The sequence below is a fragment of the Echeneis naucrates genome, chromosome 21 (genome assembly GCF_900963305.1).
Source record: "Echeneis naucrates chromosome 21, fEcheNa1.1, whole genome shotgun sequence".
NCBI lineage: Eukaryota > Metazoa > Chordata > Actinopteri > Carangiformes > Echeneidae > Echeneis > Echeneis naucrates.
Window position 1 is genome coordinate 15,663,138 of NC_042531.1, and position 27,923 is coordinate 15,691,060.

Sequence of the window (27,923 nt, forward strand, 5' to 3'; positions counted from 1 at the left end):
AATATATTTCTTATTTTACAGGCCTTTAGGGGACTTCACATCATGGATTGACAGAGTTGAGGGGTTGTGATTAGGTCAGACATGTCTGTAAAGATAACAAGACAGGGAGAACTGACTGCTTGGGAAATGTTTGTCCAAATAACTGGGTAAGCTGGCTTTAGAGAAGAGTGAAAGTCAACTTTATGAACATAGACAAAACCAAGTTATGATGATGCAACTGCCCACACTGCAGTACTGTGGACATAATACATGTTGAGTGCATCAATTTGTAAGCTTAAGGGCTGTGGTGGATTTAGTTTTTCTCAGAATATGAAAACTCAAAAAAGAAAAAAGAATTACATCGTTTTTCTGACAATAATGGAAAAACTTTTTAATGAATGCATAGTTGCATTAAGCTTACAGATGCTAGTGGACCAGAGCCCAGAACTGATGATGACTTTGGCTCTCTGTAATTGTTTTGCGGTTTGACAACCAATGCTTTCTTCAGATTAGTTAAATGAATTCAAGCCTATGAAAATGTATCTCTGTGAAAAAGACTTTTTCGAAGTGGTGAATGGTCAAAAAAAGTGAAAGTAGATTCTTTATATGCAAAACCTACTTCCGTATGTTGACCTCAGAGCAATGTGATTAACACACCATGGTAGAGAGCTAAATACCATCAACTTGATTATATAGCTCTAATAATTAAAACATGCCATTTCACTTGAGTGAAAGACAGGACCTGTTCAAAACACTTTAAATTGTGTATTTATATTATTGGCAAGCAGTATTCAGAGTCCTCTCTTGTCTGGAAGAGTTTCAAAGTATTTTTCAGAATAGAATAGGAGGAAAAAATATAAATATTTAGGCGCATCAAGAACATATTTTCAGGGGAAAAAAAGATATTATCTAACTACTCAGCAACTGAAAACTCAAAAAACATTTTCTTGTAAACAAAAGTGGGCCTCAGAGCATGAAGAGAAACGGATGTCTCCTCATTCCAATTTCCTTAGATGGACCCAATTTGAGTCAAAACTGGTCTATCTTGTCTTTTCTGTTAGCTCCATCTTGGCTCTTGACCAGTTTAACTTCTAGAGCACATTGGATTAATCAGTAGTTAAGTATTTGATAAACTTTAACATCTGGTAATTATCATTTGTCACAAATTCCATAATCCATTAATGCTATTTAACAGTTGAGCAGCTTTTATAGAGGACATACTATCCTTTCCATTATTTTCCGTCACATATATGCATGGGCCTAGCTACCATTATATGAAGGTGGGACAAGCCCCATCCACTTTTTAATATTATTAGTTTTGACCCCTCCACTTACCATGTGCATCAGTCTGTCCAGTAAGTGTTGTTTTCAGAGTGCTGTGTCAGTGCTTCATTATCTAACCCCTTCCACATGTTTGAGTAAAAACATAAATCAATGAGAGTCTAGTCCATATTTCACTGCTGCCAACTCTCTCTTTCACACACACAAAGGCAAGGCGTTGCTTATGCTTGTTGTGGACCGACACATGGTAGTTGAATTAAGGGTCAAAATGTTCAGGACCTTTTTTAACTTACTGAAGATCAAAATGGCTGCTCACAGTTCTAGTGGTCTAATTATGAAGTTATGGTGCTTCTAGTGGAAAAAAAAATGCACTAATGCTACTAGAGGTGGCTCTGAACTAGTAATCAAAAAGTTTTTCTTTTACAGTACTTTCAGCTTTTTAATAACCACAAATATGTGATCTGGGTCCAAGCACTTCCTCTGGGTATAATTACAAAGTGTGCCCATCATTTCTCTCACATTATAGTCAGATCAAAGGGCCAAAAACCGTTAGAAGGCACCAGATTACAGGAAATGACATCTTCTGTGTTAAACATTTTCTGGAGAAGAATCTCCTCCAATGAAATTGTCCCACTGACATTTTAAATGCTTCCTACACCCATGCATATATGTAATGTCAAGACTTGGATGTGCACATTAAATCCCTGTGAGACAAAAGCTGAGGGATCAGACTGCACTGAATGTTTACTTTCCAAAAGTTTTTACTAGTTTCATGATGTCCTGAGGCCAACCACACAAAACTCTGCTAGAGTAGTTTAATAGGCATTAATGTGCTCAAGCATACAAACAACGAGTAATGCAGGCTCGTTATGCAGTTGTTCAGCTGCAGTAGAATACAATTTTATTCCACACTGCATTTCATTGACAATTTTGACTTTATCCAGTTGTAGCAATTTTTTCACATACACTGCTTTTAAGAGGGCAATATATAGGAAGAGATGCACCTGATTATTTCACTGTGGTTTAAAGAATGAATTCCTGTTCATGCCACATAGCATGCACAAAAGTAATATTTACCAAACTGAAGTGTGCAGTCCACTCTGATACGTTATAACTTTATGAGGCCTGATTTATTATTGCATGTTTCAGGCAGAAGCTCACGTGAAGGAGGGTAATCTCAAACAGGGAGTTTGAGATACATCAGCACTTTATTTGAATTCTGAATGGCTCAAAACATCTCTTGTGGAGAATGAAAATATAAAGCTGGAAATGAGCGTACAAGGTCCGATTTAATATTTCTCAGTGAATGATGGCGAAGGCTTGGATGTTTACCATAGTTGTCTTTACTACTAATGTGTTCTGAAAATCTCTTCAACATTTTTAGTTTTTAATGTTTAATGCAGGAATTATCATTATAATTGAATCTCTGCCCTGCAAGGTTTCCACTTGGGAAGACTTGATGAAATATACATTTACTCAGAGGATTAAGGTCAAACGCTATGATTTTTTGACACAGACATATCCATCATCTCACATAAGCTCTGTTCTTTGCAGCAAATGATGAAACACATTATCAGGATCCGTTAACCTCATTGAATAAGATGGGATCATTTGCATAGAAATTGATTCTATCCCCTGGAATTTGTAAGTGAGGGCCACTGATTTTAAAAGAACTAGAGTGGACAATGGGCAGTTCAAAAATACAGAGTTGGCTTTTGAAATGGATTTCCAATTTGCTCCTCGGAGAGAGTTTAACAGCAATTCATGTGATTCTGTCTAAAATGATATTAATCTATGGGCAGCCCTTTCACAGGGATTTGCTCATGTCTGCCAGTCAAACTATTGTCCGTTATAAGTTTTTGCCATTGAGTTTCATGCAATGTTCAACCACTGACATAGCTTAGCTTCATTTTTAGAGAACAAACTTCTAAAAACCTACTACTGAAGAGAGTCAGAGAGGCCTGACATCAGCTCTTAACTGCAAGGAGGAACAGTGTGATATGTTCGGAATGGGAAGCTTTGAAGGGGTTTGAAATCTTTTTTTTTTTTTTTTTCATCTGCCTAAAAACGTTAAGCTGCAGTGAGGTGTCACACAGCATAAGATGATGTACTGGCACTCAGACCCCTGCTGTGGCTTGGCCTCCACATAGTGATATCAAACCTTCCCTCAACTTTGTTTCCAGAGGAAAACATCTAACTCATACTGTTCTTACACCAGGAAAGTTGGATCCTGTGATGATTTTCAGTTCTGCTTCTAAGGCCAGGCATTCTGGGGCACAGAGCCAGCACATGAATATAAACAGTAAGAGTGAATAATAGTGGAGAGCATTAAATTTTTCCCCACTTTCCTTACCCATTAAGCAGTGACTTACTGACAGAAAGGCAGGTTGGTGTCAGGGTCCAGGTGACAGGTGCCTCCATTGTAGCAATAACCGTCACACAGCTGACAGCTTGGTGCTATTCTGCCATTTGTGCAACTATAGGGTGAAGAAATAATGGATGTCATTGACAAGCAGAAGGCTGCACTTTAACAAGAAGCAAAAAAGCCTGGTGATATTGCCAAACATGCATGTGATCCATATAAGAAGGGAGATTTAATCTAATTTCCAATTCACTGACATTACAAAAACCAAACTTGCTTTAGGGTATGTGACTCAACACAGTTGAGATTTAATGAATCAGTTAATCTAACTAGCAGCTTCTTCCATCAATGAAGGAGTATGAAGTTTAGTAACAATTACGACAAGTAGCACTCACTTGCAAACCACATCTCCCGTTTCCTCATTTATGAGGCAAGGAGCTCCATGGCATCGCAGACACTTGTCCACCTCGCACTTGTTTCCCTCAAACCTGGCAGGACACACACACTCCACATAGCCACTGCTAGATAACGTGCAGGCTTTGGAGTTCACACAGTAGTGATGACAGATGTCTGTTCCACATTCAGAGAGATAAGAGAGAGGGGGTAGTGTGTAATGAGAAACCGGGAACATAGTTTAAGCTGTTTTGATTGGAATTGTACAGGGCTTTAATGGGACTTAATTATCCACATCAAATGACATCTTAGGCACAGATGAAAACATATTACCCCTCAGGCAAGCAAGAGTAGGAAAATACTAATGATGTGTTGTTGAAATTGTTTTCCTGCAACCCATTATGTCAAAGCATTGCAAAAGAAAATGCATTATCACCTCAGCACAGCAACACCCAAAGGTTATTTGATGGCAGTATTTTGATTTTGTTCATCTGTAAATAGAGGCAAATGTGGTTTTGTAGAATGAAAATACTTCCGAGGGTTGTTTTTGTTCCACATGCTGTGTGAACTTCTAAATACTTAGCTCTACAGAACTTATGCAGAATAAGTGACTTCAAACCTTGAAAATGTCTTTGCTGGGGCTTCTCTTGTGGCTAGACTTGAAAGTTTAATGTCAATCATGTGCAGGCATGATAACAATCATCACTTGTGTGTTGTCAAGTGCTGATGACAGGACTCACGGTAAAGACAACGGTCACCAGTGTATTCTGCCATACAGCGACACACAGGCTGGTTTCCCTCAGTGATGTCACATGTTCCATCATTTAAACAGTAGTTGTCACAAATCCTTTTCTCACAGAAAGGCCCTGAGAAACCAACATTGCAGCGGCACGTAGGCTTACCTAGAAAAGAAAATATTAGCACAAAAAGAGCATGAGGAGAATCAACCCTTCTTCCACACTGTTAATTGGTAATGTCTGTGTATAATTTGGATATATTTTACTCTTCTAAATGTTGTATTACAAAGGGATGCAATAACTCAAATAACATATGATTTCTTTTCTTTCTTTTTTTACAAAGGTATAATTCAAAATGGCTGTTTCATGTTGCTCTTTCAGTGTCTGAGGCATAACATGAAATCCATGTGGCTATTTCTTTGACAACTAAGTTGATTTTGTTCAAATATGACAAAAACAAACAGTAGAACACAAAAAAAGTGAAGTGCTGTCACGGTCATGGCTGAAAATAACGGTCTTTCAAGAAGGATGGCACAAAGTTACATGGCACAGCTGTCAAATAACTGACTCCTTTATAGTGTGCTTAAATATAAGGTTACAATTTATCAATGACAGTTGCATGTTGTGTGGAAATGATACGCCCAGTCATCAAGCCAGGATCAGTACTACGGAAGCAGTAAAATAAATAGGGCGTCAGTGAGATTAAAGGTAAAGATCCGTTCTTCCATCCATCATTTTAGACACATATTCATGTGTGGTTCAAGGTGACCACAGATTGGCACCTGTGGAGAGTAGTTAAGATGACCTTTTCCTCAGTTATATCCTCCAGGTCCATCTAGGGGATTTGAGATTGTTCCAGGCTAGACGTAAGATGCATATAATTTTTCCAGTGTGCTGTCGCTCTTTACATGGTTTTTCCCTCCTCGTCAGACATGCCTGGAATATCTCTAAAGGAGCTATTCAGGAAGCATCCTAATCAGTGGCTTTAACACGAGAGAGCTATTTTTTTTCCCCATTTTCTCTTACATTTAATCATCTGGAAGAATAACCACTCCTTGACTGCTTTGGCTCCATAAAACCATTGAATGAATTCAACATGATGACAAAATGCATGCTTTATGTGTCAAGGCTAGTTTATTGCTATTTAAGTGTTTACATTTTATATTTTAAATGACACCTCAATGAGGAAATGTCTGGCTGAGAAGCAGTTAAGTCCTTCACTACTTTCACCAGCTAGTCACCAACCTTGACTGCGTGTGTCGTGCCTTTCGGTGCTAGGCTAAACATGAGGTTTTTTTTTTCTCCCTGAAGCAGCTTGTGGTCACAGCTGCTAACAAGGTTGCAAGAAAAACAGTAGATTAAAAGGTAGAACAATGAGCTGAATGATACTGAGATACTCAACAAAGCTAAGGGGAAATGCAGGGTGAGTTGATAATTCTCTGAGCCATCCTTAATATAAACAAAACACACACATACTGTTAAAACAGCCACTATTAATATAAACATATTTTATGTCTCAGTAAACTCATGTTTACTGGAACTAGTCAAAACGCAGACTAAAATAGATCAGCGTGTAAATAGAGAGCTTTAACCATGTGTAAATATACAGTAAGGCACGTGTGAGTGTGTCCCTAGTGTCACTGACATTTTGGCGATGGAGTCATGAGCACTGCAGTGCTCCAAAGTGCTCCATTTCACTTTTGGAGTAGAATGAGTGTGGTTATTTTTGGTTATAACACAATTTCAGCAGGTACTTTGGTGAAATTAAATCTTCATATTCCCACTTCCTTCCAAGACATACACTGTCTTGTAATGAACAGGCAGAAGCATCAAGGCCAGTTTGAGCCAGGGTGGTGGGCGGTCAGAGAAGTCAGCAATACACAGACATGACTATTTGTATGGTACACAGCCCCGTAGCCATGTAGCTCACACTACACTACTTGGTAATTTTGCATTCTGCATTTCTGTTGGAGGGATAATCTGAGTTTAAAATGTTCATAGAATCATTTTCCCTCCAGACATGTCTTTGTTAACACAATGAGTGCTGGAGTTAATATTTCTAAACTGACAGAGCAGAATAAGCTCTGACTGCCATTAAAGCTATTGCAGTATACTTTTTGCTTAGTTTAATTTCTGTAAAACTCCATTCAATATTTCTGAGTCGTTTCAAAACTAAGAGCAATTTTTGGTTTGTGTGCAACTGCAGGAGTTAGCGTTACATTCGGTAATGCTCTGCGTTGCACACTGCAAATGTAAGCTCAGCACAGCATTTGCACACAGTTTCAGTAAGATTTTACAGAAAAACTCTAGTGTAGGCAGTGTAACTTGTGCTTTTGCTGTTAGTAAATTAAATGTGAGGCATCAAGTTCACCCTTTACTTTTACCACTTAACCTGAGTCAGGCTTGTGCAGGTGGGGATTCAGAACTGTCAGATTGGATAAAAAATGTTATTATATGTGGCCTCGGGCTTTCTTTTTAAAATGTTTTACCTGGCAAGTGGTGGTTTTAAAAATTCAATATATAGAATTTCACTTTCACAAAATCTAGTATATGGTTTGGCTGAGAATGGTCAATGCTCAGTATTGAAGAAATACATGCAAACTGTTGTGGAACGGACGTAAACAGTGGATTTTATTGTGTCCTGTTTGGATTCCGCCTGGTGGTTTTTGCATCTCTCTTACTCTGTTCTCTTCCAGATAGCGTTATACAAGTGCCACTCCTCCACTCAATGAGGTTACATGGATAATTTATATGCATGTGAGATAAGAGGAATTATATAAAAGAAACTAAAAATAAATCAGTCTACATATTTGTAATCACAACACAAACTAACATATTGGGCACACAGAGTAGTTGCTGAGTGTTCCCTTAACCATTTCCCTTCTAAAATGAAATCACCCTCAAGAGAAATAATAGGTGCAACCAAGAAAAGGAAAAGCTCATGTGTAAGGAAAATGGTTTCAGTTTGGAAAATCTTCTAAGCTCTTCTATAGTAAAAAGATTTCTATTATCAGGCCCTTTAGCAGAATAGAATTTAAACAGTGGAGCCCTCATTATGCCCCTTCTTAACTTCATGGCCACTCAGGATGGATGTATTGTGTGACACTGAAGGAAAATATTTAATGAGATGGCCAAAGCATCAACTGAAATCCCTTGTTCAAATATTGCCTGAGTTATCCTCAAGGAAGAAGACAGAGAAAGACCAAAATTGCATGGAGGATGACAGTTGAGCGATACAAGGTTGCATGTATCCTTAAACCAAGCAGTGACTGTACTGGGCACAAAAATCTTCAGGCAAAGTTACTGTACTGTATGGTACATCATATTACTAAGTGAATTTAACTGTTATTTTTAAAAAATAAGATTGCATAGACTGAACAGATGAGTTGCACTGAGTCAAGTGCAGAAAAACACTGCACTGAGCAGGACAACCAAATCTTGTTTCTTGTGTTACATGTGTTATTTCCTTGTTGCCAACACCAGAAATTAATGAGATGCCTGATTACACCCATCTAGAACCCCTCAGCTTTCACTCTTGTGAACTACAAATTTGTTTATTTATTCTATGAATGGCTTTTTTCTGTTTCATCATTTCATAAAGTATGTTTTGCTGCCGATTAATTTCACGACAATACAACAACATGAGTTATAATTTGTATTGGTGTTTGAATGTGTTGGCTTTACTGCCAATATTTTCATTTAAGTGCCACTAGCCCAACCAAAGAGAGGAAAAAAGGAATTCAATGAAGAATTCCAGCCACTGATTGACTGTGAATTTGTCATTAAAGTGGGAATTTGCGGAAAATTGTTAATGCCTTCTTTGCTCATCTTTAGCCATATATTCAGACACATTCGTTTTCATTTTTGTGCAAATACAGCAAAACCTCAAATTTTATGAAACATATTAAATGCGAGTGAAATAAAAGTTTGCATCACCAATGTACAACTGATTAAAAAACGAACAAACAAACAAACAAACCAAAAGAAACAACAACAACAACAAAACACCTGGCTTCCAGACTCTGGAATTACAAACAAAGTGCATGGAGGCAATACTGTGGTATGGATCAAACTGCATTGGACATAACAATTGCAAATCTTTTTTTTTTTTTTTTTTTTTTCCTGAGAACAACAAATGGAAATTATGTTTTTGGTGATGATTATGATGGGAGAATGATGTGCAGTCACATAAATCAAGGTCTGCATATTCAAGAAGGATTTATGTCCTGATTCAATTCCACTACTGACATTTCAGGACTGCCATATGCATTCACTTAACTGACAGGTACAACTGGCTATTCCTGGACCCAAGGGAGCATGAAAGGAGACCTTGACTTGAAAGAAGGTTGATATTTGAGGCTTGTTTGACAGCAGCATTGATGACAAAACTGTTCAACTGGCAGATGTAATGGGGCAAATTTGAGTTGAGGTGAGGAAAGCGTGAAAGTTTAAAGGAAGACAAATGTGTTGAACGTCATCATGCATTGGGTCATTGTGCAGCAGGAAATGGGCAGGTTACTCTAAATTGAAAATTGTCTGTCTGTGGCAGTGGCAGGTTTCCTCAGTATGTTTGGTCTGCCTAAAGCTGAATGTAATGGGTGCTACATCTGGATTATACCTGATATATACCAAAATAGTCCTAATATTACAAAGGACTAAAAAAAATAAATGTTACTGTGAATGCAGCCAAACAGTGGATGGATTTTGAGCAGCCTTAAATATGTAGCAATGCCTCCACTGCTACATATATTTTACGGAGAAATCATGCTTCAGACTTTGACAGTGTGTTTGTAGGAAGACTTACCCAGAGGTGAACCCACACACGTGCCTCCATTTAGGCAGTAGTCTGTACAGTGATTGACCTCACAGCGTTCGCCTGAAAAATCAGGCCAGCAGTAGCACCGCCAGTCTCCTTTCTCATTGGCTAAGCAGCGGCCTCCATTTTCGCATGGTGGACGGCACAGTTCACCTTAACAAAGAAGTCTGTATCATATACTGTGCAGCAGTGAGTAGAAGTCAATCACTTCAAACAGTGCTATTCTGCTTATGTCAGACGACAACAGCCAAAGAGGTGTAAACCTGAATTTTCAAATAAATGACAAGGGGGCGTTATCATTTTGTTTTTAGTGATGTTCAGAGTACACCTGTTTCTTACAGATACCGTTAATACATAAAGTAAGCAGTATTAGTATTAGCACCAGTATTACCAACCACATTGCAGAATATGTCACTCCTTCCCAAGTGGGCTGACTTTTGATCATTTAGTTATAAACTGCACATCATCAGTAACTAATTAGTCTGTGAATTATTGAATTATGGCCAAAACATGTATTGTGTGGTCAAAGTGATATTTTACTTATTCCTACCAAAATCTAATCCATTTAAGTGTGACTGCAAGTAACTATTTGTGCTAAATCAAAGTGGACATCTGGGCCAAATTAAACTAAATTCCCATCAAGGTGTTATTCTGATATCACATTAACTAGAATGGACAAGATAATGACTCAGTCCGCTTAACCTGTGGCATGAAAATGCAAGAACGGGCCTACCTGAGATGTTAACATCACTACAGGTGCCATTGACCAGTAACTTCCCTTCTGGACAGATACATCTGGCACCCGTTGGGTTGAGCAGACACATGAAATCACAAGGCGTTCTCAGACAAGGATTTGGTGCTGTGGAGAAAGTGAAAAGAGCAACAGAGAAAAGATAAAAAAAGATAACAGTTTTGGCTGTGGTGTAAAAGACCTATTTGTTTAAGAGAAGGTTGTTTGTTCTTTCTCAGCATAGAGCACTTTTGAGTGTTTTAATTTGTGTTTCTAAGGGTGTTATTTTCTTGAAGCCTGGAGAAGCACTAGGCTAAAGCATATGAATAACTTCACACATCTTGGCTCCTGACTGAATAATCACTCATTATGGAATGTTCTTTCTAATTGATTAGAAGGACCTTGAAGTGCTCCTTTCACTGCACCCTATCGTGGGTAGACAAAATATCACGTGAGAACGGACTCTGAATTAATCATAATTCCAAACACTTCCACAAACATGGATTTGTTACGGTTCAGTGTTGATCATTTGTGTAAGCTATAAAAGATTTCTGGAAATCAGAACTTTAAATTATTTAAGAATTTAAAGTAAAAAGAGACATCTTACACAATGCTAAAGAGGCCAAATCAACGTTGTCCAAACCATAGCTCCATTAGACAAAAAACAAAACAAGAACTACATAAACACCGAATTGATAGAATGGAATGGAAATTGTCGTTTAGAAAGATTCAGAGGTGATTATTTTTAAATAAAAGAGTAACATTTTATCTACCAACTTTATGCCTCTGTCAAATTATTCATGTTTCCAGTGTTGGTACATATAATAATAATAATAATAATAATACATATAATTGGTGCTTAGATTTCTTACACAGAATGTGAGGATAAAAGCCCAGAGAGAGATACCAGAAATCATGCCTTCATGTCATTTTTGCTAGCCATGTACATCTTCTGCCCACACACTACATGGTTGGCTTAATGAGTCTCTGGGGAATAGAACAGCTGCCTGTTAAGTGAAAAACTGACTGACACTGGACTGTCTGATGTTCTATAACCATTAAACCATGGATGTAACAAATGACTGAAGCTACTGTACTGCATGGGGAACATGGACTGAAAACACGGTTGTCTTGACTGCATTTGAAAATATAGATGGATACTTTTTTTAAAGAAACAAAGTAAACTTGTTATTACACAAAGACAAAAATTTTCATTGGATGTGGTCGCTCATTATTAATCACAGACCCATTATCTTAACAATACTTTAGGTGTAAAACATACATATATACAGTGGATTGTCTCATACTCTGTATAGACTCAATGTCCAAATTAATATTCTCAATTACATCCTAAAAACAGCTGTTTAAGATATTTATAACTGGATTTGAACAAAACCCTTCAACCCAAGCACAGCTTATCAAGGGTATACATCAAGAGATAAAAGATAAGGTCTTCTAAGATCAATATAGAAATGCCTTGGCCTACTGTACATGGTTAGTCTATACACAATTACTGGTACGTAAAACAGCTTTCTCTAGCTGACATACTGCAAATTACCCAGCAAAAAGCTCTCTTCAGTGCAATATCTGTGGTTGGTTTCAAGGTTATTTGAATGTGTGGTTAGTTGGTAATGTTAAATGCCAACTGTTACATTTATGCCTTGACCTGAAATCCTGAGTACATTCACTTCTTAATGTTTCAACTATACATACTCTCTGAATAATAATCTTTCTGGGCCCTCATCCTAATTTTTAAATCTATATAATTCCTCCTTCATTCTTCAAAAGACAACATCTGCACATAGCAAGTATTTGTAACGCAACATTTAAAGAGAAGAAAAGATTATCAAGGCAATTTACCTTCCTGCTGTTTGTAACGATGAGCGATTAATACATTTGTTGGCTTCTCCACTCCCAAACTGAAAAATTCCACAGATTGCTTTCTGTACTTGTGGACTTTAAATACTTCATGTTTTAGTCCAGTTCCATAGATGTAATCCTCAAATAGATCAATCCTGTATGGCTGAGAGATTCCTTTAAGACCCAGTGGAGGAGAGAAAACAGACAAGGTCAAGTAACTCTTTCAGAACATGTATAGCTTTGGGATAATGGAAGTTTGCACTCGCATACGGAAGAAGGGTGAAACGGATAGATCTTAATACACAATGTTTAGAAGCTTACCCATACAAGAACCCCCCGCCCCCCAAAAAAACCCCAAACATGCAGTGGTATCTCACAATGGGAAAAAAATGAGGAAACTGAAATGCAGCACTAATAACAAATGTTTAAAAGAAGAAGCTGTGCCTTGTTTTCTAGTTGGCTTTACCGTGTCTTTCACTGATTGTCACCAGAGGGTCCGAACCATCCAATCTCATGCTTCCTATCTGTGAGAGCTCAGGATCAGCCCAGTATAAACGCTGGTTGAAATAATCAATGGCTAGCCCTGTGGGAGAATGAAAGCAATAAATTTATTTACCTGACAAATTACACAGCAATCATTGTGCAATTTTTCAATGCAGGAAGCCCTCAAGTCAGCATAGCTGTATGCAGCAGATCAGCAGGATGAGGAGACATTATACCCTTGTGCTGATCTGCTTTTAACTACATGAAATTGTCAATATTCTAGTTAAAAGTACTACAGCAAAAATAATACTGCTCTTTTAATGGGATGGCAGAATTTAGGTGTGACCACATTACAATCTCAAAGCAATGACTCACTTTTACTTTCTCCCAAAAGTCTGACTGGATAAATGAGCACGTGGCTGCAGTATTTAAATGCGTTTGCAATTTCCACTGATGATGAATTCCTTTCTAACACCTAGATGAAGCGTAGGTCCTTTGAATTAAAGAAGGCCAAAGCAGCTCTTCAAAACTAGATCACCACTAAGTATCTCCCTGCAGACCCCAGCACATTCCAAGTGACTGTAAAGTGTATGTTACTAAAAAAAAATTGCGTTTGCACTGTTTTGTATATCGATACCAAATCAAATCCTCTACCATGGAGAGAAATACATTAGCACAGCACAATGACGGCACTGGCTGCATGGCATGAATGTTTTACAGTGTATATGTAAAATGTATAAACATATTGTATGTCTATTAACTATAGTTGTACACAGTAATGGGAATAATGCATTAAAATGGCGTAACTTTTCTTTTTTTTTTTTTTTACTACAAATAATCTAACTAATGAATGTTTCCATCGTTACAACGCTGTTACCGACACCATGTGATGTCGGTAACATAAACATATGTACTATTTCTGCGCTACAAAAAAAGTGAATGTGATGATGATTGGCTAAAGTAGAGTAAAATTTCACAGTTAGCCAATCAGAAGTAGAGGTGGGCAAACCACATACACACACCAACGAGCGGGACACATGCAGAGATGGTGAATTGAGACAATTATAACCTGGAAGTCCACACTTAGCTTCTCTTCCCTTATTGTATTAGGTGTCCGTTTATTTAATGTAAAACTATATAATATACATTCGGAGCCACTTAAGATAACTGTCATTCACTTCATCTGTCAGCAATAGTCATTGCGTATGAACAATGAACTGACGTAAGTGTCTAAGATGCAGGTTATATCCTCAGGCCTCAGCTTCTCAAAAGAGGACGTATATTTAAAATATATGTGGACACTTGAATAATTGTTAAACCTGTCTTAATGAAATGAAAATGGAATAAACATTACTATTTGAAGTAAGAGAATAAGTGGAAAGAAGGACCAGGGACTCTTTATTTATGATTAAAGTTCATAGGGTACATTCAGGGTACCAAAGTTAACAGCAGAAGAATATGGAAATATGAAAATAATATGATTAGTGGGCTTTACAGGAAATACCTACCAGTGGGTCTCCTGAGGTTTTTCTCCAAGAGTACTCTCCGTAAAGATCCATCCATGGCTGACTCCTCTATATGGGAGTGATCACCAATTACACTCCAGTACATCATCCTGCAACAGACATAAATACTGTATCTCCCGGACACCATCTTCTTGTGAAAAACCTAACGTCAGCCTAACACACACAACAACAACTATAGTATATTGTTATTACTCTGGGGACAGGACTTGGTTGCTGAATGTGACTGTTAATGTCTTGTCAACTCATCCCTCTGGTAGGAATGAAATAAGTTACACAAATACATTTTCAGGATTAAAAAAAAAATTACTGTCCCATCATCATATTACTGTCACGGAATCATGTGTGTTATGAATCGTCTGTAGGACAACAGCACAAAACTTACCCTTTGACTGGGTGGACAGCAATGGCATATGGTTCCCCGGCTATGTCAGTAATCAAGCGAGTGCAATTTGGTCCCTTCAGCTGGCCCACGTTTATTGAATATCGTAATTTAGTCCAGTGGGCTGTGTAATAGCTGAACCAGTGCATCCGAGAGTGATCAGTCCAATAAATGTTGCCTGTGATCCAGTCAGCAGAAATATCTCTAGGGCGACGGAAGTCTGAACACTGCAACCAATTATAGCCACAAAGTCAGACGCTCTTCTCGTGTGCCAACATTCAGTGAGCTGAGGCCCAGGACATTCAAACTATATCAAAATATTTAACAGGCACATTTCCACAGATTATCATCTAATCTCTCATTAACAACATTTAGAGTAAACACAAGAAACTTGTGCGACAAAAAATGGACCAGAGTGATCCTCCCTAACAACAAACTTTCGCCCTGCCCTACGAAAGTTAGTTAGTTATGGCAATATATATGAATAAAATTCAACTGTGTGCTGTTTAAAAGTAACAGGTTTGACATACTCACAATGTTCCTGACATTCGTTTTAGTTTGACTCCTTTCAAGTGAGTCTTTGTAAAAAATTCCACCAGGGTTAAACTGGGTAGCCCAGATAAATTTTTGCTGGTGAAATAGAGTGTCCATCCCGATGATGCGCGCATTGTCCTCGATATGAGTGAGTACTTTGTGTCCATGGCTCTGGTTAAACGGATACACAAAACTTCGGATTTCAGTGTCGTTAGCTATGTAGAGTATGCGATCTTCTGGCCCTGCCCAGTGTTATTAACATGTAAAAAGAGAAAGCAGTGTCAAACAGGCTGAAATCCATTTTGAGTTTTAAAGATGGTGCATATGTGCATTCATACTGTTTTGTATTAGATTGATTTTACAATAAAGTCAAATGACTAGAATAACATGCATGCAGCAAATATAAAATATCATGTTGATATTCAGCTTTAGGACCATACCTTTTGCTATACAGTTACCATTGATCTCCTTATAATTCCGGTCACATGTACACTTAAAAGATCCTTTAGTGTTTGAGCAGTAATGGGGACATGCGTCAAACTGCAGACATTCATTTATCTCTGAAAAAAGAGAGTTATTTAGTTAATTAAGAAGAGTTGTGAATATAGAAATTCTAATGACATTTCACTTGGATTAAATCCCAACACATTTTTACACGTGACACCAATTATTCTACTGCCTTGAAAATGATTTGTCAATAATGTTTATAAAGGGGTAAAAGGAGAGGAACTGATCATATATTACCTTCACACTGGCCTGTCTTTAGGTTCCTCTTAAAGCCAGGTTTGCACTGGCAAACCGCATTTGAATATGTCTGGTTGCAAATTGCATCTTCTCCACATGGATTTGTTTTCTTTCCACATACATCTCCACTGGAAACTACAAATAAGCACATGACTTTGATTATGCACTAGTTCTCAGCTTCTTAGTTACCTGCTGTGCTCTTCTTTTGATGTGCTAAAACCAAGAGGCCCCCATCATCTTTCATGATAGTTGTACAAAACACACCTCAAACATAGGCACACATATATTATCATAAATAACAAAACATATCAGAAATGAGAAGATTGCTGAGCTCCCTGATATCATAATGAGGACACCAGATACTTTTCATCTCTTGTGAACACTTCTTTGATCTGTTTGCTCAAATCAACTGGGCCTGCACTTACAGGCCTTGCAGTCTTGCTCGTCTGAGCCGCCATCCCCGCAGTCATTGAAGAGGTCGCACTGCATCTGAATTGGGATGCAGCGTCTGTTACTGCAGGTGAATTCGGCCTTCCCACATGGCCGAGGTCGTCCAGCCACCATCTCTGCTTCAATACAAAGATAACTGATAACCCGACTCATTCAGTGCAAAACAAATATATGCTATGCCAGTTTCAAATGATCCTTCTGTATGAGTGGTATTAATGTTTTAAACATCTTATTCCATTCACCTTTAATGCACTGAGCTCACTCAATGTGATACTACTGCTCTAAAACAATGTCCAATATCACCAATATCAGCTGCTACTAAAGAATAAAAATTGAAGAATTTCTTTATGAACATTTTAACTCTATGGTATACAGCCAATTGTTGCCAAAATAAAATATGCTAATGAAATAACCACAAAACAATCTTTTAATCCTAGCCTAAGATGTATCTTTAATTTAATCTTTAATATTTTGTCATCTACTTGTTGGCCATGAAAAGTTACATTAACTGTGCGAACAGTTCTTTTATCCTAGCTTAAAATACTGGTGAAGAATGGATGTTGGATATTCAGCAATAGGACAACAAAAATCAAGGATCAATGTGATGGAGAGGCAGATGGAGGGAATGATGGGATTAAGGTTATATCGAACAGATGGAGGGAGGGACATAGCATACAATGGTGAGAAATGATGGACTGAGGTAAGAGATGGATGGCTGTATTAATGCAATGCGAGAGGAAGATGAATATGGGACAGAAGGAATGAAAGAGTAAAAGATGAGGGAAGTGATTCGTTCCCCTGCTTTCCTGTCATCTGTGTGTGATCATTCACAACAGGTATGTGTTCAGGGTACATATCACAGATTTATAGGCATTTTGTATATAAAGCCCTGATATGTAAATAAAGAGATTTTCAACACACAAAATACATTTGAAAATGATTGAAAAAAAAAAAAAAAAAAAAAATTATCTAAATGTTTCAAATGCAGCTTGTAAATTTTTCAGTCAGTACAGCATCCTCTGCTTTCATGATGTGATGATGCACAAGGAACTAACCAGAGAGAAGAGAGAGAGAGGTATAAGAAGAAAAACCTTACAGCTGAAAACACCTGCAAAAAAATGTAAGAGGTTTTCTTTGTTCGAAGAACAAGATACTAATGGGGTTGTGAACTGGTTTGGATAACTCTGTGGAGTTTATTATTTAGTCTTGTTTTATCATTTACTGCCAACTACAACAGCACTTACTGTTTGCCAAGTTTTGCCCCAATTAATGTTACACTGATAAGACAGAACTTTCAGATAGATGAAACAAAGTCTTTGCCTCTGTTGCTCAAGGACAAATACATCAGTGGAGCATTGTTATCAAATAATAACAGGGCGTCACTCTTCCACTCTCTTTTACAAACTGACCATAGCTTGAATTCTAATTCCAAATTTGGTTGATTCATGATTCAATATAAATTCTGTGCATTCTGTGCTCACCACATTGTTCTTCATCCGAGTTATCACCACAGTCATCTACTTTGTTGCAAAGTTGGTCTGTGCGCAGACACACGTGATCGTTTCTGCAACGAAATGGCCTTGTAGGAGGGCAGGGGAGTTTTGCTGTAAATAATAAAAAAATAAAAAAATAAAAAAATAAAAAAAACACACGAGATTTCATGCTTTTTTCTTTCTTTTTTTTTTTGAAAGGCACATCCATTAGATGGATTTTTTCTTTTAGACAATGAAATACTCTCCCTGGAAAAGGAAAAGTAGAGGGTTATAAAATATGCATCAAATGCCATAAAAAGAATACCTTGTGAATGTAAAATATCAACCCACCACACATGTCAATGTCTTCGTCAGAGTTATCCCCACAATCATCCTTGCCATCACACACCCACGTGTGAAGTTTGCACAAGGTGTTGTTGCAAATAAATTCATCAGCCCGGCAGAAGAAAGCACCTGAAATTACATATATATCTAATATAATGATAATGACAGATAGCCCTGGATCATCAAGCCTCACAAAAGTATAATATATATATATATATATATATATATATATATATATATATATATATATATATACCTCACTGTTCAATAATAATAATAATAATAATCATAACAATAATAATTATTATTATTAATGAAGTTTAAAAGATTTGAAACTGCATATGAGATATATGACTTCCTACCGTCAGGGATCAAAAACTTGCATTTTTTTATGAGCAGTAACACTCACACGCACCCTGACTGCAGTTTTCCTCATCACTGTGGTCCATGCAATCCAACACCTCATCACAGCGCCAGCGCCGAGGAATACAGTGTGCGCGATTCAAGCAGAGGAACTCATCTTCTCTGCATTCCTTCACGCAGCCAACCTGTCAGCAATCATGTCATAAACCAGCAAAACAGGAAGTTTGATGATATTTGTCAGCTGCAGACAAAATAGACAAAATCTAAACATTGACCAAATTGTGTTTTAACATTAATATTCGACCAGACAAGCAGGTCTTCACTACGGTAGTACAGCAACAAATATATATTTTTTGGATGCTGCTTTGAATCATGTAAAGCTATACTGACCTCATCGGATCCATCCAGACAGTTATCATGTCCATCACAGCGCAGGCTGGCTGACACACATCCTCCGCTGGCACACACATACTCGTTCATAGAACATGAAGGGACAACTGGGGAAGGGCAAAGTATAACCAGTAAAATCTGTCACAATCTCCCCTTTTCTCCACTAAAAAATTAAATAAGGCCTTTTCTCTTTCTTGCTTATTTAAAATTGTTGCTCTGGAGGAAAATTATTGGAATGCACCACTCACAAAGTATTGTCCATTTTGATGGAGGATTTTACAGTGTACTACCTTCTGCTAAACAAAAGGCTTCTCAGTATTTATTCAGCAGTTAACTGTGGAACTCAGCAGGCCACCAAAGAAAGAGAACTCTTAAAATGATCTCATTGCATTTCTTCCCATTTGCAATGAAAGCACATGGGAAAAAAAATGAAGAAATGTCTGATAATCAGACCATTGATTATCAGACATTTGCATGCTGTGCAGTCCTTAAGGGCAGGTTAATACCCTGACCATTTTAATGTTTTAACATTTTCTAATTAATTCATACAGTATGATTTATGGCTATGTTATGAGGATGGCTTTAATTACAAATGCAGACAGGAGATGGTAATCAGCTATAATATTATACAGGACTATGTTGGGACACACTAAGGGCCACTCCACGATGTTTTCCCTTTCTTTCAGTTACTGCAGAGTCATAGTAATGACAATTATTAAAAAGTAAATTTTATGGAATATAAAAAATATTTCAACTGGAAAGTATTCCGATTTCTCAAAATTATCAACCTACAGTTTACTTTTGTAAATGGTATTTAAGCTTTTGATTTTCAACACAGCATAGCACTTATTTTGATAGATGATCTTGATGATTTGATGATCAGAATCAGAAATACATCATTAATCCCCAGAGGGAAATTCTGCTGTTTGCTAGCTCATTTTCTAACAGTGAAGGAGCTGCAAACTCTGATAGCAGTGGGAATGAATGATTTTCTTTATCTCTCTGTCCTACATCATAGATGGATTAAATTTCCGCTGCTCTGGTTCCTTTGATCCAACAGGGTGTAACAATGTGGCTGTTCCAAATATTTTTGAATGGTTTTTGCCTTCCCCTGTGTGCATCGCTCCACCCCAGGCCCCAGTGAGTCTAATTTGGTTCCAATCACAGAGCCAGCTCTTTCCACCAGTTTGCTAGCTGCCCTGCATCCTTTTGTTTTATGCTGCCTCCCAAGCAGACTGCAGCACAGAAAAGTATACTTGGCACCACAGACTGGTAAAACATCTGCAGCATCTTTCTGCAGATGTCTATGGATCTGAGCCTTCTTCGGACTGAGAGGGGGCTCTGCCCCTTTCTGTAGAGTGAATCTATTTTAGGAGATCAGGAGACCAGTCCCCATCCGATCCATCATTCTCTGAGACAAGCTCAATGGGATAAGAGTTAACCCCTCACTTGTTTCCTGGATCACAGATTACCTAACAGAAAGGCCGTAGTTTGTCTGGCTGGGAAACTACGCCTCTAGGACAGTAATGAGCAGCATGGGGGCTGAACAAGGTGCTGTCCTGGTGCCATTTCTGTTCATATTGTATACAGCTGACTTCAATTACAACTCTGAGTCATGATACATCCAGACATACTCTGATGATACTGCTATCATTGCGTGTGTCAGGGATGGACATCTGGAATCTGAATACGGGGATCTGATCAATGCTTTTGGTGACGGGAGTCACAAAAACTACCTCCTACTGAACACCTCAAAGACAAAAGGAAATGATAGTGGATTTTTGAAGGTCCAAGCTCCCTCTTCAGCCTGTGAACATTTGTGGAGTGGAATTCGGGGTGGTGACAACCTACATCTGTGCATCAGTGTGCACTGTGAAGTGAAAATCACAAGCGTTTGCAAAAATTCTTTCACAAACTGGAGGACATCGATTTCGTACCTGTTCCTTGGCAATTTTTTTCATCCTCTCCCATCTTGCAATCTTCTTGGCCATCACACAGCCACTTCAGTGAGATGCAGAGATTGTTGTGACAGCGAAACTGGTCATCTGCACAGTGTGCCTCACAGCCTTTCTGTAAATGTATACAATATAGTGTAATATACTATTCAATACCAATCACAATAAGACAATCATACAGTGTACAGGACAGGTAAACTATTTTATCTACAAAATATAAATAAATAGACAAAATAATAACATGCCCATGCAGGTTGGTGGGAATTGGTGACCATGTTGTGGACGAATCTGTTAAATGTGTTTTCATGGCACAAGATGATAGACAAAAGGTTCATGAATGAAGCTAATGGCCTAGAAAACCTAACATGTAATGGATGAGTATGCAGGGTCTTAGGAGGTTCCAAAAGAAAAAGGGAAGTAGGATTTGACTGCTGTAACAATTTCCTCTATTCATAGCAGACATGAAATGGAAATCCATTTAATTATTTTTGCAGCATGAGATGAGTTGATTTTTTTCCATACAGTAGGTCAGGACAGGATCTCCGAGTGTACAAAATGAATAATAGGACATTTAATTCTTCATTGGCTCAAATTTCCAAAAACATGTTATAATTCATCATTTTTTTTTTAATTGGAAATCATCCGTGGAATATGTTTTATTATGGTGATTTCCTTGCTTTTCTCTATGCATCATTTGAGGAGCTACACTCCTTGTTGTTTGCGGATCTTACAAAGACAATGGAAGCTTTTTAATTGTGATTCTTGAATCAAGGAGAAATACATGCACTTTCCTGTCAAGCCACAGAACATCAGACTGTGTGCACCAATACCCTAATGTTACTCCAGCAGTGCATATACAATAAGAGAGATAATCTACTGAGTGATGGCCACTATGAATAAAATGAAATTAATTACCACTGTGTACAACATTGTTCACTGAAAGGCAACTTTTCTTCCTCAAACTATTTGACTGCACTGACCCAGAAAGCTAGAACTGGGGAAAGGGTTAAGAAAAGGGTTAATTGGGTTGCACTACTTTTGCATGGGATGGATTACATATAAAAATTGCTTTGGAAACGTTGAACAGAGCAATAAATTAACACGGGTAATGAATCATAATAACAAGCCTTTGTCCTTGAATTATGCACTGAACTGCATCATTACCACTGATGGGGCAAATTTTGTATGAATACTATAAAAATCTCTTTACACCATGCAATTCTAGATGGAGCAGGTTTTTAGTTGATTTCTTCTCTTCTTATTAAGAGTGCACAATTACAATGGCAATTTTAAGCTTTATGAATTGAGATATTCAAGCATATTTACAGACAAAACAAACAGTCATGGATTCAGTGAAAGGCATAGCGGATTAGGATTTCCACAACCAATTGAATGTGAGATATTTTATGCACTCGTGTATTTGAAGGTACAATATCTCAGTGATATTTTCTGTCCAGCTTTGTTTTGAAATGTTACTACCATGATGAGGCGATTTAGACCAGCACAATGAATTATGCCAATAATGGGATTATTTTGTTGTAAGTGGAAATGTAGCCGTCCAATTTCCATTTCCCTTTCCTTTGGCTGAATATTTGTTGTATGTGCTGCATGTTCAGATAGTAACATTTCTTTGGGATCAGGTACTGACTATTTTACACAACCCATACAATATGATATGGGCTTGGTTAGCTGTAATTAACAAGTTTAAAGCATAAATTTGTTCTCTGCATTGCCTTTACAATCTTACATTTAAAGGCATCTATACTTTTTGAAAAGAAATTTTTGCATCATTGTTTATTTCTAATTTATTACCTTATTCATTTCTGTCACTTATTAGCAACACTTCTCTGGGTTTGCCTTCATTTTTGATTTACTAGTAAACTCTATATGTGTCTCAAGTACTGACCTCATCTGAATTATCCAAGCAGTCATAGTCCCCATCACAGCGGAAACGGGAGGAGATGCAGTGCCCGTTTGCACAGGCAAAGTCCTTGTGGTTACAGGTAACCGGCTCTGAGTGGTGAAGGATGCAAAACAATCATACCAAACAAATCTTTTTCCAACATCACAGAATAGAAACAATAACAATAAAACAATAGAAACAGAATTACACCTTAATGCATTGGCAAAACCATTGATTTCCCAAATTAGAGTCATTTTGTATTGGATATGGAGAAATTAATCAGGATGTATATACATTCAGTACTGCTCTCACAATTGAAGGGGGCGAGATACTCTCTGAAGCCAAAAATCCTGTGTCTGCTGTTTAGCGCAAGTCCGTCCCTGAGGACAATATTAGGAGGCAGCTTAACAGCTGCATCAGATCCACTGTCTGGGCCCTCCCCTTGTTATCATGGGCTGCTAGCTAACTCAGGGCATGTGTTTTTAGTTGGGCTGCAACAGACATTCCCGGGGGGCATTGCAACAAAATCTGATTTGTGGCCTCTTTTCTGTCTGTCGGTCCAGCTGTTTAATTCCAACACCTGACTAGCTGTTATTTGCATTTTGTGACATTAATAAATGTGAGGAACCCATATCTGAAGAATTATATAAATAATGCATACACAGCAAAAACACAAGGTAGGCACACGCACACACACACACACACACACACAAAATCACATGATGTGCAGACAAACAATTTCACACACACATGAAAAGAAGTAAATGTGCGGGAGATATGAAATTTAATGAGCTGGGTTACCAGTGTCACATGGTAAGTAAATAACACTCCTCTAAAAGTCGTGATATGTATCCAGACAAAAGGGAATAGGAACTTGGTAAATTACAGAGTGGCTATCGAAAGTGTGAGAGCTTCATATTACTCTGAGAAATAGCACAGATAATAAGAATGTGCTTGAAAGAGAGTCTGAGTCTGGCTGACTTGATAGTGGGAAAGATCACTTAGAGTGTACTATTGCACGTGTATATGCATAGTTGTGATTCTGTTAGAGAGAGAGAGAGAGAGAGAGGGTGGTTATGGTGGTGAGAGAAGTTGGTGTCTTCAGTCCAATTCTTCCCTGCCTAGATGCATGGAGAATGTAAACAGTGTATAAAAAGGAACAAACTGAGCTGACAGAAAGTGAAGGAGTCAGGTACTCACTGCAGTTCTCCTCATCTGAGTTGTCTCCACAGTCATTCTGGCTGTCACACCTCCAGTGGTCTGGGATGCAGTTGTTATTCTCACAGCGGAATTCATGAGGTCCGCAGGTCTTTTCATCTTTTTCATCAGGAGCAAACAAGCATGAAGATGAAAATGGCTTCAAAGAGCATGAATATTAATAGAGTGCTAGCTATCATATTTTGTAGGTGTAATCATCGTTTCCTCAGGGTTTCCCTGAGCAGGTCTGATGCCGAGTTCAAAACACAGTCTGTACTCAAGAGGGTAACACACCGTAAGATGAAATACCTGACTGTGCTACCAATCATCATCCAAGTTGGCAAAACTGAACTTTCTTTCAGAAAACATGAAAAAAATTAGAAAAGAAAGAAAGAAAAAACAAAAACAAAACACTACAAACACTGCCAGATTTGAATTCAGCTTTGTTACATATTGTGTTTGTTTCTGCCAGTGCTAACAACTACCAAGAGAATGTGATCTCTTTCAGGCTGTGACAGAACTACAGTTCCTAGCTTGGATATTAGCAAAATATGTCTTTGTCTTTAAATGTATTTACCTGATTATTTTAAGAATTATCTGTGAGCCAGAGAAGATGCCAATTAGAGAGGAACCTGTTGTCAATAGTTTTCTGTTAAAGATGCCCTGTTATAAGAGCTGTTGAGAAATGTTTCTAAAATTGTTGAAAATGTGGGGAAAGAATATTTTTCAATATTTTTTAAACTTAGGAGTCAAGAGTAACTCATTTTGTAAACAAGGTTTGAAAATACTCTACACCTTAAACACTTAAATTGATAGTAAATAAATCACAAGCTCAAGGTGACTAACTCAAAAATGTTCAGAAATAACGATTAAAATTATTTATTCATGTCAAAAATAATTGATGCTTTCATACTTGGTCCTATAGTATTTCCTCACTACTGGTTGTCAAAGTCAAACTGAGAGTCTCAATTTAAAAGTAATTTCTGTGCAGAAAATATCAGGGATAATCGCCTCTCTAATGCTGTTATCAGTTAGGGAAGAGATGTGTCTAAATAAGAGGGTGGCAGATTCTGCCTGGATCTCTTCCCAACATGACAGCGGGAGGAAAGATTCAGGAGGGAAAGCTGACTGCAACAGCAACAAGGCAGCAATTCACTAGGAACCAGCTCAGTCACTTACCCGACACAGGAGGGGGAAAGGAAGAAAAAAAAAAAAAAAAAAGCGCTATACCTCCCTGCAAAGTCGGAGCTTATTATGGGGCTCACAAGCAAAACTTCCTGAGACAGTGTGAGCTAATTCAAAGTGAAATATCTACAAAGCTGCAATACTGGTTATGTGCTGTGAAGCAGGAAAACATTTTAGTAGATGGATGACACTGATGAACACTACAGAAGATGCAGTTCAAGGGGCAAAAGTCAAACACTTAAACGACACAAAGTGGGTATAGTGTAGTAGGGCAATATTAAATGAGGTTCTTCTCAAGTTTCCAGATATTAAAGGAGAAGGAAAAAAAACAAAACAAAAAAAAAAAAACAACAAAAATTCACATGAAACCAACAAGAGAATATGCTAAGGGGAGGTGTGAAGGATGAAATATCAAAGCATGAATCCTCTGTTAACTTGAATGGCACTCAGCAGAGCATATTCCTCTGCAAATACTAAACATTTTCTTTAATCAGATGTAGATAATGATCTGGGCAAGCAAATAGTGCAAACTAGTTTCTATATGAATATCCTTATATGATTTAAGGAACAAATATAAGGGAAGTGAAAAAAATTCAGCCATCTTTAATACAATTGCAGAAGGGGGTGAATTATTGAATCATATTAAAAATATGTTTGTATGTAATGCACATGGAAATTTATCACCTTACCACATTAGTTTCAATCACAATATTACACAGACCTTATAACCCAAATGTTGCTTGGCACAGTAACATTTTGTAAAATATTTATTTTAAAATGGACTTATTTTAAGATATAGTTTGCATAAATCCTATCACTTACAAAATTAAAAGCATAATGAATAGGGTAAATTCACACAAGGGAAAAGGTAATCACTACTCTTGTAGATTAGTTCTAAACTTGTCAGTATGAGATGCGTCCAAATTTTTTATTCTATTAAGTCTAAGCAAAAGCTTTAAAGGCTAAAGGGATTGAAAGAAATAGTGAGATAATACAGTACATGCACAATAAAGACAATCAATGACAATCTTTCATGACTGAAGAGATACTTGATAAAGGACTAATGGTTTCATCTAGCTCATTTTAGTGGGGACAAGGGAGTTAAGTCCGTCCAATTACTTTTCTTTTTTTTTGTGATGAATTATTGTCACGATCAAAGATTTCTAGCTCTTTAGAGAAACAAGTCAACAAAACAAGATCCAATGCTAGAAAGTTTTGTTTTGTTTTTGAGGAAGGAAAAGTTCCCAAGGTTGTTTACCTACTGTAGTGATAATGGCTTTGAACTAAAACTTTTGGTATTGAGTAGAAAGTGAATAGATGAAGCGTGTGTGTGTGTTTAGAGACTGTTGAATGCTGAAATACCAGGCAAACTTAAATCATAATGCAGAGCTCTTGATGATGACAGGGAGAGCTATCCTTCATGGCATCAGTTAGGCAGTGACGGAAAGTAGAAGGACTCAGCCCGAGTGTAAAATGAATTCAGATTAAAAGAGATTTTGTTGCCTTTTAACAGCGAAATAAGCGGTGTGGAGTGATTTATAGTTAAGTGGCTTTCCAAAACTCACCGCAATTAGCCTCGTCAGACCCATCTGCACAGTCAGGGTCCTCATCACAAACCCAGAGTTTGGAGATGCAATGCATGGAGGCCTTGCATTGGAACTGGTCAGGGGAGCATGTGCTTTCAGCTGTAGCCACAGAGACATGACATATGGGTAAAGAGGAAAGTACTCCTTATCTCCATGTAGCCAGGAATTTAGAAACCGAGACAATTAAAAAAATGACCAATGACTATGACTATGATATAAGGAACAGTGATGAATGCCTTTTCAGTCTTTTATCAATTTCAAGGTTGCAATAGTTACTTGTTATACAACCTCAAATTCTTTGAGATAGCATTTTCATTTCAGTCATGTGTTCATTACAAAAGTGCATTCAAAACCACATCCAATCATCCTGGAAGTGTGAAAAAAAGGTGAAGTAATTAGCCTTACTTTAATTAAAGTTTTCCTTGTCTCTTTTTTCTTCTCCTTACTTTCTTGCATTCTCTTCCCCTCACTTTCACCCCTCTTGCAATCAGATGCAAGACAAATGCAGCAGTCTGAAAGACTTGAATGGGGTGTGATATTCTAATAAGTTACATCATTGCAGAGAAAATCTGCTCTTATCCTCCATGTGATTCAATATCTAATCCCTTTTCACAGGCACAGGCCATAACAAGGGTTGCCTCTGGAATACTTAATGAAGACTATGTGATGTTGATGGCATTACTTATTCTGTCTAAGCACAGAAATTAATTAATGTCAAAATGCATCATTAAGGTGATTTATTTTAATCAGATTATATCTTTACAAATTATCAAAAAATTGTGCATTTTCAAGGTTTTTGCTGCAGTGCTGAGACACAGTAATTACACTAGGGATGAGCTTCCCAGGCTAAAAGCTTAGTATCCATTTCTAAAACAATGAGTCTTAAAGTAATAATATAGATTCTTACGGCAGTCTGTCTCATCCTCTCCATCACCGCAATCATCCTGACCGTTGCAGCGAAGGTTAAGTGGGATGCATTTCTGTTTCCTGGTGCACTTGAATTGGCCTGAGAGACAGATATATGTCTCTGAAAGGGACAATGAAAAGAGTAGTTAATAAGATTTTTTTTCAGGTTCCAAAAAGAGGAAAACATCAATGTTGCTGGTAGGTAGGAAATTTTACACACACATTTACTTCAGTCAGTCTGGCGTATGCTTGGCTTTAGTATAATCATCTTTGTGACAACTAAGCAGTTTTTCTATTATCAATTATCCGCTGTATTAATATATTCCTTCAAAGAACTGATGAATTAT

At 37.6% G+C, this 27,923-nt stretch overlaps 1 protein-coding gene across 1 annotated transcript in view; it reads right to left on the minus strand.

Moving 5' to 3' along the window:
* Positions 1-27,923, minus strand: part of lrp1bb (low density lipoprotein receptor-related protein 1Bb) — a 168,402-nt gene that overhangs the window by 8,663 nt on the left and 131,816 nt on the right. The window contains exons 65-86 of the mRNA XM_029530846.1: positions 27,578-27,697; positions 26,650-26,769; positions 23,903-24,019; positions 22,706-22,812; positions 20,782-20,914; positions 18,845-18,951; positions 18,507-18,639; positions 18,098-18,220; positions 17,756-17,878; positions 16,250-16,390; positions 15,825-15,959; positions 15,521-15,640; positions 15,081-15,322; positions 14,550-14,773; positions 14,150-14,256; positions 12,625-12,741; positions 12,159-12,332; positions 10,302-10,427; positions 9,557-9,721; positions 4,756-4,917; positions 4,018-4,192; positions 3,633-3,737 (exon numbers count right to left, since the gene is read on the minus strand). Coding sequence (XP_029386706.1) covers positions 3,633-3,737; positions 4,018-4,192; positions 4,756-4,917; positions 9,557-9,721; positions 10,302-10,427; positions 12,159-12,332; positions 12,625-12,741; positions 14,150-14,256; positions 14,550-14,773; positions 15,081-15,322; positions 15,521-15,640; positions 15,825-15,959; positions 16,250-16,390; positions 17,756-17,878; positions 18,098-18,220; positions 18,507-18,639; positions 18,845-18,951; positions 20,782-20,914; positions 22,706-22,812; positions 23,903-24,019; positions 26,650-26,769; positions 27,578-27,697 — 3,076 coding nt within the window. The remainder of the gene's footprint in view (positions 1-3,632; positions 3,738-4,017; positions 4,193-4,755; positions 4,918-9,556; positions 9,722-10,301; positions 10,428-12,158; positions 12,333-12,624; positions 12,742-14,149; positions 14,257-14,549; positions 14,774-15,080; positions 15,323-15,520; positions 15,641-15,824; positions 15,960-16,249; positions 16,391-17,755; positions 17,879-18,097; positions 18,221-18,506; positions 18,640-18,844; positions 18,952-20,781; positions 20,915-22,705; positions 22,813-23,902; positions 24,020-26,649; positions 26,770-27,577; positions 27,698-27,923) is intronic.